The 12,631-nt window shown below is 38.1% G+C and overlaps 1 protein-coding gene across 3 annotated transcripts in view; it reads left to right on the top strand.

The window, feature by feature from the left end:
- LOC122529578 (zwei Ig domain protein zig-8-like) overlaps nucleotides 1-11,617 on the top strand; it is a 119,666-nt gene extending 108,049 nt beyond the window's left edge. For all 3 annotated transcript variants that reach the window (XM_043655841.1, XM_043655839.1, XM_043655842.1), the window contains exons 5-7: nucleotides 5,133-5,260; nucleotides 6,983-7,151; nucleotides 9,442-11,617. In XM_043655841.1, coding sequence (XP_043511776.1) covers nucleotides 5,133-5,260; nucleotides 6,983-7,151; nucleotides 9,442-9,530 — 386 coding nt within the window. In that variant the 3' untranslated portion in view covers nucleotides 9,531-11,617. The remainder of the gene's footprint in view (nucleotides 1-5,132; nucleotides 5,261-6,982; nucleotides 7,152-9,441) is intronic.
- Nucleotides 11,618-12,631: the final 1,014 nt, after the last annotated feature.

The following is a 12,631-nucleotide window of genomic DNA, read 5'->3' as shown; positions in this document are numbered from 1 at the left end:
CTTGGGAAGCGAATAAAAAGCAAGAGTGGTAGGTTTTAAAGCCGTGGAATCAAGTTGATTAGATCGTCGGGATTTCGGTGTATCAACGTCGAAGAGAATTCTATTCTCTTGCCGGAGCGTCGATTTACTATCCTTCCACTTGTTAGCCTTTTTTGCGAGCCGCTGCTGGGAGCGCCGGTGATTCAATTGCGGCCGAAGTCGCGGTCGAGTTCGGTATCCGAGCGCCTCTTCGATTTATTTCCTGTCGTGGCTCGAGGGCCAAGTAAAGATCAATTAGAGATAGAGATCGACGGCTCGGGTGGATATTAATTCGTCGAATTAGACGAACCTGAATTAGGGATCCTGGTCGAATAGAGTTGCAGGATTATCGGGACAAATGTTGCCGAGGAGGAGGCCGCCGTTCCCGCAATTTAAATCGCCTTCGTTAATTCCAGGCGAAGAAAATTTACTTTCAAATACATATCGTAGAGATATAATATAAATAACTTAATGGAAAATTATGGTAACGGAACAACGAATAATTAAACAGGACAAATTGCTTTAAAACAACACGGATTAACTGAAAATAAATTCTTTTAACAATACTTTAAACAATTGTGATACTTTTTTAACAATTTTTAACTCGCGACTCTGGTCATTTTTTAAAAAAAGAAACGCGCTTCATGCCTCGCGTGAATTTTTCATATTTTATCATATTTCTATGACCATGATCAACAAACAGGCCATCTGTTATATTTAAACATGACTAAAAAACTGATACTACAATATCGATTAGCAAAATCCGGAGAGGAATATTTGACACTGTCAATATGTGATATGTGGCGAGTGTAACTGTGCAAATTTGCACGCAGTTTTGAGTGAGAATAATTATTGAAATTGTCGTCGGAAATACTTGGAGAACTGGTTGGCAAGCTGCGAGCATTCGTTGAAAATTAGCCGATTGCGCTTATTAGCGGCATCGGTGACGGATGAATCGATACGCAAACTGGCTAAGCCCCCTAAATCAATTTGTCCCGTGAAACTTTCACGGCGTAATCGATCGGTCCCCGCACGGTGCTGGTGTCGTTAAATTCTCTTCGAGAGACAGCTACTAAAGAACCGATCGATTATTCCTCAAGGAGTGAATCCTCGAGGTGTTGCGAGACTACCTCGTAAAATGTCTGTTGTGTAACAATACCGGTCCCTCGTTCCACTCGAAATTCCCCGGAGGAGAAGCAATATGCCGTTGAAGGGCCACGCCGCGATGCTTAAGGCTTCTTCAAAGTGGAAGCCAAGATCTCACGCTTCTGTCAAGTTCCGCTCGGATGGTCATCGGCCGCCCCTGTCTTGGATAGCGAGGGATCGGCCGGTTCGAAGGTCCTTCAAATCGAGGTCGAAATCTTTGACGACGTGATTCTTCGACCACAAAGAGATTCTTATTTACTTCTCGAGAAATTGCCGTCCGTTCTCTCTGCGGATCCTGAGATTGCCAATTGTTATTTTTTCCGAGGATTCATATCCGTTATATCGTTCGAAAGTCAAACGTCTCGAGTGAATGACATTTGTGTCGGTCGATGTAGAATTTGATTGTAATTTGATTCGCTTTTTGGTATGTTACGAGAGGAGAAACTGAAACTGAACGAAACGAAAATTATTGCGGTGAATATTTTGATTGTCTGTATCAAGGATTAAATTGAAAGTTAACGCGGCGATTATTTATGCAAATTCATACTTTTTATCGAGAAATGATGACTTGAATGGAGATTTATTTCATCCATAAGTTATATTTATACACTGTTATTATAAACTATACTTGTCTCGCGACTAATGACAGTAATAAGTAATTCTAATGTGAATCGTTGGAAGAAGAATTCTGTACTTTAATCGTAGTGATTTTCTAGAGTACTTTGATACATTGTGTATATATTGTGTACATATAGTTGCAGATGTAGTATAATATAAAGATATATGAAAATTAAGATACAGTGGAGTATTAAATCAATTATGAAATACAAATATAGTAAGAATGTATTCAAATTATTATACTAAAACAGAAGAAACTACAGGTTATTTTTCATGTTAATAAATAAACCAATCTCGTGTAATTCTTTTTCAATAAAATTTCGTAATTTGTTTTATTATATTTTAATTCGAGACAAGTTCAAATAATGAGTATCGCCTGTCGCGATAGTTTGCTAAGAACGTAACGAAATTCCTAAATGAAATACAGAAGACGAGTGTCCGGTTGCTTACGCGAGAAACTTAAAATCCAGAAAGGGTTTTTACGTGTTCTCGTGTAGCAAAGTGACAAAGTAATTTCCTCGACGCTGTTGCCGAAGCAGTTCGCGTCTCGTCCAAATAAGAAGCAGCTCCGTTTACACCGAAGACGTATTTGTTCAGGAATGTACGACGACCTTCTTACGGCAACGGTCGCCGAAAATTGAACAGACGAGGAACAGGGTTGGTCAGCAAATCATGACTGTGACCAAAGAGAATTCGAGCAACTCGAGGAATCCCCGTGTACGTCGCAACGAACAAACCTGTTATATACTTTGCTCTAAAATGTCACGGAAATAACAAGGCTGCACCGACGAGATCATTACTACGGTCAATGTTTTCCCAGTGTTTGCCACCACGATCAACGATTAACCGCCTGGCCAAACGAAATAGGAGTCTCTGAAGCAAATGTCAAACAATCACTCTGTGAAAATTTTATCTCCATTCCTGCGTGGCTGATTTCTCCTGACGTTCAAATTGCACGATCTTGGCTACATTTTGAGAATTGTTTGAAGTGTACTATATTCACGTTATTTTTGTACTTTACATGCGCGTTCTGTGCAATTTTCTACTTGAAAATGTGAAAATAAATTGTTCGAAGTGTAGTCCTGGAAATCAAGAAAAATTGAGATATCGAATTTTTCTTTGGCAGATTGATTTCTAAGATTTAGATTCGTGATGCGAACTGCGGATATTTGTACGTTCAAAGTTGCTCACGCCGTGCAAACACATGTATAGACTATCGAAGTATCTAATAAGCACAATCTGATAATCTAACTGGTTTCAATTCTTTTGACTATTCATCAGTATAGATATGAATTTGCAGAAACGTTCGCAGTCTAATTACAAGCTCCAATAAAATTAGTAACAGTAGAAGTTTCAGTTACAAGTTTGCGAAATTGTTCGTTGATAGATAAAAGATATATTTTTCAACAAGCTTAATATATCTTCAACTAGCATAATATGAGAACGCGTACGTGGATCCGTGGAAAATTTTTGCAAATTTTTTCGCCGATGCGTTTAACGATCGAAGGACACGATTGCGTGGAAGGAAACGAAGGTCGCCCGAGTTGGTTGAACGACTGTAAAGTTGGTCAGCAAACGGAGGAAATCCGGAGCCTGAGCTTGTCAGATAATCCAAACTCGACATCGAAGCGGCCAGGAATCGCGGGCTTCTTCCACTGCATTCGTAATCTTGGGTCTCGCCGTGACAGCCGATGAATTATGGCAACCGACGCGCAAACTAGCGCTAGAAATCTAACGTTGACTAGTCGGAGGAAATGCTCGCAGCAACGAAATATTCGTCTGTTTATTCGTAGCGAAGTGCAAAATGTTAGCTTCCGCCGCGAATATTTTACTAATCTTAATTCTATTTCAACTCTGGCACCGAATATATTCCTCCTTTCCTCTCGCGTCCTCGCGTAACAAGTCGTACATGTGAGTGAATTAAATAAAAAAAACACATTGTTAATTAATATGTTTAATATATATATATATTGAATAACGTATACAATACCTATCACATATGAATTCACTTTCTCTCCGATCAATATTCACTTCTCATCTCAGTCTCGCAATGAATACTCCTCTGCTCGCTTCTGGACAAAAACACATCACGCAACACACTCGCAATTATCTCACAATACTCACGCCTTTGCTCGACTCTCGCGCATCCTCGCACATACAACATAAAACCAAATCCACAGTACAAGGTTGTGGATAACTTCTGACAACTATGACTTAGTAATTTCGCATTGAAAGTCAAGAAAGAATATATATTCCTTTCGATAGTCCGCAGTACACCATGTATTTTGCGACAATTTGCACTAAGGCACATGTTACCCGAGTCGTACCATTTAAATAATGCCCGGGAGTCGTTTAAATGAGAAAAGCACGTTTACGTTTAATAGAATGGACTACTAACACTCGTTGTTAACTTAAGATTCCGTGCGTTAACTTAAGATGGGCAAAAGGGGGGTCTGATGGATTCGTTGGTTCGCTGAAATTTATTCGATGCTCGCAGACAGGAAACACGAGACGTCCCGTCAAAATGGTACGATAAACGATACGAACGGTTTTTCCAGCGAGTGAACGCATTCCGAGGTATCCCCGGCCTTTCGTTGATTGTACGCGACGCGAATTCTTCCGCAGAGAACTCCGAGTCATGTAGAATTGATCGAATCGGTATTCCCTCGGTCAAGTCTTTCCTTCGAGAAACAGGGATATATATATATATATATATATCGTATCGAGAGATCTTCGTCCGCCGTTATTGGATTTTATTCGACCAGTCCTCCCTCTTTCTCTCTCTCTCTCTCTCTCTTCCCCTCTTTGTGTCTAACAATAAGATTGAATTTGAGCACTCCCGGGCAAAAACAAACGTTCCCCTCCAATCAATTGTTTCCTTTTGCCATTTAAAGGAAAGACCCGAAAGGCCACTATTCTTCGTTAACGTCACTTCAACCGATTTCGATCGTTATATCGCGTCTGTAAATCTAATCGAACCATCGAGTCGAATCATCCGACGATTTGTCGCGTTCAACGCTTTCATTGCGGCGAATCGTTTTTTCGTGTGTGTGTGTGTGTGTGTGTGTGTGTGTCGCTTTGACTATCAATGGGAATAAATGAAAATACTTGTTGAGGTACAAAACTACAAACTGACGATAGGTAAAATAGATTTGATCAAGATTTATGTTCTGGATAATTTAGTTGTTAGATAATAATGTCTACTAAATTTATCAGATCACGTCTAGTTACTAAATTACTTAACATAATATTATTCCCGTACTTCGGGTCGTGTTACGTTGTGGAATGAAACGTTACGATCATGATTGTCGACGAGCTCGATAAAAAACGATAGTTCGTTCTGATTGCAGAGCCGGTCACAGAGATCGCCGGAGGCCCGGATCTGTTCATCAACAAGTACAGCACGATAAACCTGACGTGCCTGGTCAAATACGCTCCGGAGCCACCGTCCACGGTCGTTTGGAGCCACGATCACGAAGTAAGTATAATATTCGCAGCGTTTCCATATCCCTTATTGTCTCTGAAGAGCAAACTCGAAGGGATCAACGACGTACCGAAGGGCTTTCGAAGTTTCTAGGTCGCGTTTCAATAGAGAGAGAGAGAGAGCATGGCCATTCTGGCGATAAGCTGGGATACATTTCCCATAACTAACGTCGTTCTTTGCAACATTAAAGGGATTGCAGGGGTACGTGCACGCGCGGTCCATTGTTATCGCACGGTATCGATTATCGCTGCAATCGAAAGCGTTTCCACGATGCCCGTTATTTATGAAGCTCGCTAACAAGCTCGCGATTGTTCCCGGACAACGATGCGCGGAGGGCAAACGCGTAAATAAAGACGGCACGAGCGTAAATTATTCGCGGCCGAGGTAAAGCTGCTGTTGATCGAGCATCGAGGATCCCCATTCGTCAATAATGATTTATTCCGGTGAATCCGCTGCTACGTAACTTTTCCTTTCCGTCGTGTTGTAAATACGGCTGGTAGAACTGGTGGTAAAATGTTTTTTTCGAAGGACTTTAAACTTGTATCTGCTTGCGCTTCATTTCAAAATTGTACGAGAAAATCAAGCGAAAAATAAAGTTGTAAGAAGAAGAAGATGTGTAATGTAAAATATGCGACGACAAACTGAACTGTTTTTTGGATTGATTTTTAACTCTTGGATTGTACGTTGTTGAGAATTTGCAACATTGTGTGCTATCAGTTGCAGAGTTTATTAAAAGAAATTGTAGCTAGTTAGCGAAAAGAAAAGAACTGTGGTTCCAATATTCAACACGTGGAAAATGAAATTCCGTTTTCAGTAATTTTGGCTAAATTGTGCTGTTGAACGTGAGAAAAACTATTCAGAACCCTTTCTGAACAAAATGTTTAATTAAATTCTACACTCGTGTATCATATATTCTACTTTCTCTATAGTTCTACGCTCGTTGTGTGTTCAAAATTGACAGAGTTTGCTGTTCACTGGCTAATTGTTTAACATTGTCAAACATGAGTCGATTCTGATTCACGTAAATACTTTATTTTGATACACGCGCTGCAATTGCATGACATAATCAAAACAGGAAATGCGGCAGTCTCCTTCCGTTAATAAATATAAATCATATGAATTTTATTCGCATTTTATACTGTTAGACAACCGTGCAATTAATTTTTTCCGAGCTACTTCCTTCCATCCAACAGTGAAATTCTCTCATGAACAGACAAAAAAGTAAAAATTGAATTTTGATCAAAATTTTGACACAAGCTGTCGAAAAGATGATGTGTATTTTCCAAGTACGATGACACGAGACATAATCTTGCATTACACTTTAAATTTATACACCTTTGCTGGTCCACCACAAGATTGTCCTTCTGCCTCTTCAAATTCGCTGGAAATCCGGACGAAAGAAATACGCGAATGGCGGAGAAGAAAGTACATACCTACGCATAATGTATGGCATCGATCGTACATGTGTCCTTGACGCGTTTATGTAAAAACAGGCAAGTGGAAAATTCGCGACCTGTTCCGTGGCTAGTCAGCATCCCTCGGCGTAGGCTGTAAACATGTTTTAAAGGCATTTGTCCCGGAATGTATCTCGCCACTTGCAAGAGACACTTCCTGTCGCCACTTGTCCCCTCGTCTACGGCGCCAAGTAGCTTTATTCGGCGATAGTCACGTCACGAGGTGGATAACACAACGTGTCTGTCTACTTTCTTTTCGTAGGCGATTACCTTCAACACGCCGAGGGGTGGCATCAGCCTGATCACGGAGAGAGGGCCCGTGACTTCCAGCCGTTTGCTCATTCAGAGAGCGATCGAGGAAGACGCCGGACTGTACACCTGCTCGCCGAGCAACACACATTCCAGCAGCGTGCACATTCACATCGTGAACGGTAAGCGAAGGTGCACGCGTGTATCTTCTTTCAAATTATGCGACTGGTACTGTTGGGTCCAAGAAGGGTTTCAGTGACGAAAGTTCCACCTCCCGGTGGAAAATATTCCCGAATATTTTATATTAATTATTTAATTAATACTTAATTAATAATTCATATTGATTGTTTCAATAATAGAATAACAAAATTGCGATGTGATAAGTAAACGTAATAATTTGAAATGCTTCTTGCATGCGATCGAGATTTATAATGTTTAAATGTTTGACATTTCTTCTTCGTGATTCATGTTTTAGATACGTCACGTGGTTTCATTAACGCAAATGAAATTATCGAACTTGACAAAACGATCAAATGAAAGAGGTTTGACTATAAGTGGACAGACATAAATTTTAATTAATGAGTGAAGTGAATATTAAAATTTATAATTCTCTGTGTTTGTTGCATGAAACGATAACGTACAAGAAAGACAGCATCATTCTGTATGATTTGTCTAATATTTATGTAACATTTGGAAAGGGTATACGTATAGTGTTAAAACAATATTGTAATAAAGTCTCGTTCTCTGTTTTGAAAGTTTATCACGATAAACCTGTTTATAATCACACTTCATACGTATAATATAAATAAAATTGAACTTTATTAATTTGCAAATTAATTCATATCTACTGTGTATACATTGATCAATGTTCGACTATTTCTAGAACAGTGAAAGTCAATTGACTTACAAAATTTGATGCAACATCGTCAATTTTAAAAGTACAGCAACAAAATTTCGTGAAAAACGTGCGTGAAAAAGTATGTAGAATCTGACCGAATCTTGAAGCCTTTCTCGCATCTGATGGTTTTAATTTCATTACATAAAATCAATACAAATGCACATCACTCTGCATAAAACACCATGATCATTTAATAAAGAATATTTTTAGTTTAAAAAAACTATCAAAGACTGAAATAACAAATCTCTTTCGTCGCATCGTCACATTACGAAGATATATATATACGTATACGTACATTTCCTTTCTACTGGCCCCCCGCTATTAGTCGCTGAAATCACTTTGCATGGCATTAACCCGAATAGCGCGGCGGCACCGAAAATTAGACACGTCCGTGTTTCGGTTTAAGAAACGATGTAACCCAACGTTGCAGCAATAACGTCGGGCGTCGTCTTGATTCGTTTAGTCGCCGTCGGCGAACGCGTACGCGGCAAAACACGGCAACGAACGAGTTTCGCAAACCGCGTAATCAAAATGAAATCTTGGGTCGCGTGCAAGTTGAGGGCCGTTTCGCGCGAGTCGCGAATCCGAGCAACTTGCCGCCGAAGGATTCGTCGCGAACGATGCACAACCCCGCGTTACAATCCCGCAACGAGTTTCGGAAGTTGCTGAAATTTCATTTACCCATCGCTCAGACATATTAGAAGACGTTGTTCGCGTACAATTACGTTTAATTGCATTAACCGGGTGGAGATGTCAACGCGCGTGCGCCTGTAGTCGCGATTTGATCGATCGAGAATTCGTCTTTTTCGCAAAAAAACGCGACGTTAAGACTGAACTAGTAGTAGACGGTACCTTTATTGTTTTTAGTTCAGTAATATTTTCTGGGATCGTTGTAAAGGGGGAACTTCAATCTTCATATCCAGTTGATAAAAGAAATTTTTCAATATTTTTACACACAATTTATTGCATTCCCGAGAAGAAAACTACACGATCGTGAAAATTTTAGAATAGAATATTATATATATATATATATGTAAATTATATTAATATTATATTGAATTATAGATATACAAATTATATTAATATTAAATTAAATTATATATATATAAATCACACAATTATTATTATATATATATATATAATTTAATTTAATATTAATATAATTTATATTTATATATTTAATATAATTAATATATTAATTATATATTTATATAATTAATATATTAATATAATTATATTTAATATATATATATATTAAATATTATATAAATTATAGAATAAAATATATAACGTATTTTGAAAATAGAAACTTCAAGCTTTAAAATTATATTTCTTGTCACACCATTTTTTTTTTGCAAAATTATACAAAATTACACTTTAAATTATACACTTTAAATTTTACAAATGCAAATACGAATTATATAAAATTACACTTTAAATTTTTAGTAATTTGGAATATTAATGGAAGTCACTGTTATTGATTCATTTATGTTTCTTTAACTGTAATTGATCGCCAGTTGGCAAAAGGGAAACTACCATTTTTACATTGCATCATAAATTTCGGTTTGTTGCAGAGCATCCGGCAGCGATGCATCACGGCAGCGGCGGCAGAGTGGCTGCGACCCTACTCACCCTCGTTCTACTTCTTTTCATGATCATTTAGCCGGTGCTTGGTTTTCACGGATGGTTTTAACCGCGGCGCAAATTGCCTGTTATCAACCCACGTCGCGTCGATCGAGTTTGTTTTCGTTCGAACGACGAACGTAGTAGCTCGTCTAAGCGTCGTCGTTTTCGCATCGATCGTGAGAATATGAGGTTCGACACGAAAAAAAACAAAAGTAAAGAAGAACGAGACTGTGCTTATAACGTTCCCGCGATAGAACTCCGTTCATATGAACTCTATTTATTTCAATGTAATTTTAGTCGCTACTCGATTAAATGAACGTTTGCTTGAATAAATTAACTGAACCGTTTGCTTGAATATTAGATGAACGAAAAATTGAATATTGACGCAAACGATCAATCACTGACAGAAAATAAAGTAGGACTAAAAGCAAAATTATTACACGAAATGACACTAATACTAAAGAAAAATAAATGAACAACTTCCGTCAGAAAAGTCTCCAACTATACAAATTGAGTATGGCATAATACATATTTCCAATTATTTCAATTTTTCTAGACGGATTGGAAAATATCCCATCCTCTGTATCAGGATATTTAAATACGTGTCTACTTGTACTGAACGAAGCAATTTATTCCAAAATTCTGATTCTTTGCTCCAAAATTAGTTTGAAAGATCAGTCTCGTTCTTTTTGTGTCGGACCTTTTGAATGAGAAACCATGTAAGCACTTCCTTGCATGTTGTGAGAATATTTTCATGAAAATATTCGATACTTCATTTCTTCTTAAAGTGTAATTATCTTTTAGGTATCGTGACAGTTGACAATGAATGAATTTTCCTTTCTCACGGTTTCGCGTGACCGACCCCCCCAATGGACAATCTCTGTAGATATTTGATACCGGGCTCGTGCGAGATCTGTGTAACTGAATGCTTTTACATTCTGCTCGTATCAAGTCTCTCGTCGATTCTTTGCATGTTTTATCTTTTCATCCTTCGGCCATTCGTTTGAGCTCCCTTGACTTTCATTCTTATTGCTTTCATTCTTTAGCTGTCTTTCCCATTCCTGACACTGTGACAATCAATGACACTACTATGATACTATTACGTAGATTTTCAGCTGTTAGTGGCCGTCTATTATAATAAATTCAAATGCGAATTTATCATTCTATGACATTTCGTGGAAAATCAGTCTATCAAAAAGAAAAAGAAATAATGACGAATTACTGAAGGCTTAGATATTTAATTGTTAATTGACGCTTTTTGTCAATAAATAATATTCTTTCGTGATGCTGAACACTAAACAGCAATCTGATACTGAATAAACTACAATATAATGCAAGTTCTCAAATTTTAATTTTAATATTAAAAAGACCAAAAAATTCGTGTTACAATATCGCAGTATTTTATTGTCATAGTTTGTAATCGAGTATGTACAATATTCGAGGTGTGCCCGTATATGATTTTATATTCACTTATCTACACTCTCGCTTAAAAGTCCAAAGCGCATTTTAGTTTTTGAATTAAAAAGTTCTTCGTACATTATAATTGAATAATTATCTAGAATCTAGATAAAATATATATATTTCATAAATTTTTTACAGTGAAACGTAAGAGCAACCTACATTCCTGACTCGAACTTGTAATTTCAAGTAATAAAGATAATTTCAAAGTATTACAGAAGAAAGTTTCTTTAGTTGCTGAGCAATGAATTATTCTTACGTTTGAATATGTCTCGAGTTTTATGAAATATAATATATTCCTTTCTTCTAAACATCCATGCTCTTTGGATTTTCGAACCTAACTGTTTAAAAATAATACAAAATAGAATGAAATAATTACTTATGCCTGAAGTAGTTATTTTTCCTGAATTCTTAACATGTTCCATATCTTTGAGCGAGAGTGTGTTTGTTCGCTATTTCAATCTGCTTGTTTCTTATAGATTCATAGGCAGGTTACTAAAATCAGATTTTCTAAATTCTCCGACAGTAGTTGCCGATCCGACGAACGTAACCGATCGTTACGGTGCCAACAGCAGCAGAAAATCTCGCGTTATCTCGAAATATGTACGTGAGCCAATTGTACGTTGAAAAAAAAGAAAAAAAGAAACGTGCAGCACGGCGATACAATTCTACAATTTAAACTGTTCACTCGACCCTGGGAAATCGTCTCATTGTCAGCTGTTATCGAATCGTTGGGAAACGGTTTTACACGGATCGTGTAAACCTTTTTAACGAGCCTCCGCGATGATCCCCCTGTATCCAATGTACGTAATTCCACCGATCGAATCGCTAACCGATCGAGTTGCGATACAGCGACAGCTACCAGCTACCCGAGACTGGGATTTAATTAAATAAAAATCGTCGTTCTGAACGTTGCCGATGGAACGACGTTCGCCCGGCGTTCCAATAATAAACTCGCCGGCCTCGTGTCGTCGGAACTTCCCGTCGTTTCTGTACGTTTATCTCGGAAGGGATAAGTGTCGAAGCAACTTGCTATCCCGGCCAAACTTGTTACATTCTGTCGCTGTCGCTGGGAAATGGAATCAACGCCAGGGCGGAAGAGCTTGTACGTGAATATAGTCTTCCGTGTCTCTCGCGACTTGTGAGATTCGACGATTTGTACAGGAGGAAAAAAGTCGAACGAATCTCCGCGCTAGCGCGGAGATTCATTTGCAATAGTAAACGAAATCACTTTAAGCGTGTTGCATATCAGATAGAACGAGAATCGAGTCTCGAGATGTTTGTTAGACGCGAGAGAAGGAGAAGCTGATCTTGGAGAGAAGATCAAGAGGAAGGGATGGCTGAGATCAGTGAGTAGCAAATGTATGCATACGTAAATATCCGTGTGGGAGAATTTGGGGTAAGACGGAACTAAAGTTAGGAAGAGACGCAAGGGAAATTAAATGTTAAGTATTGCTGACGTATTATTTGTCGAAGCATTTTTGTGAAAGCAATCTTTATTTACACAAGAAAATTGAGACTAGATAAATTGAGAACTTAGATAAACGAACGAAATTTGTAATTGAGGTCAATATAAAGTGGGATTAATATGAGAGACAAGGCGAAGTGTGTTTTAGCAGCAATCTTAATAACAAGATGATTATTACCTAATCAATACCTAAATTTTCCATAAATGCATAA

The sequence above is a fragment of the Frieseomelitta varia genome, unplaced genomic scaffold (assembly GCF_011392965.1).
Source record: "Frieseomelitta varia isolate USP_RPSP 00005682 unplaced genomic scaffold, Fvar_1.2 scaffold_295, whole genome shotgun sequence".
Classification (NCBI taxonomy): domain Eukaryota; kingdom Metazoa; phylum Arthropoda; class Insecta; order Hymenoptera; family Apidae; genus Frieseomelitta; species Frieseomelitta varia.
The sequence above is the reverse complement of the archived record's forward strand: the minus strand, read 5'-3'. Positions and strand labels throughout refer to the sequence as shown.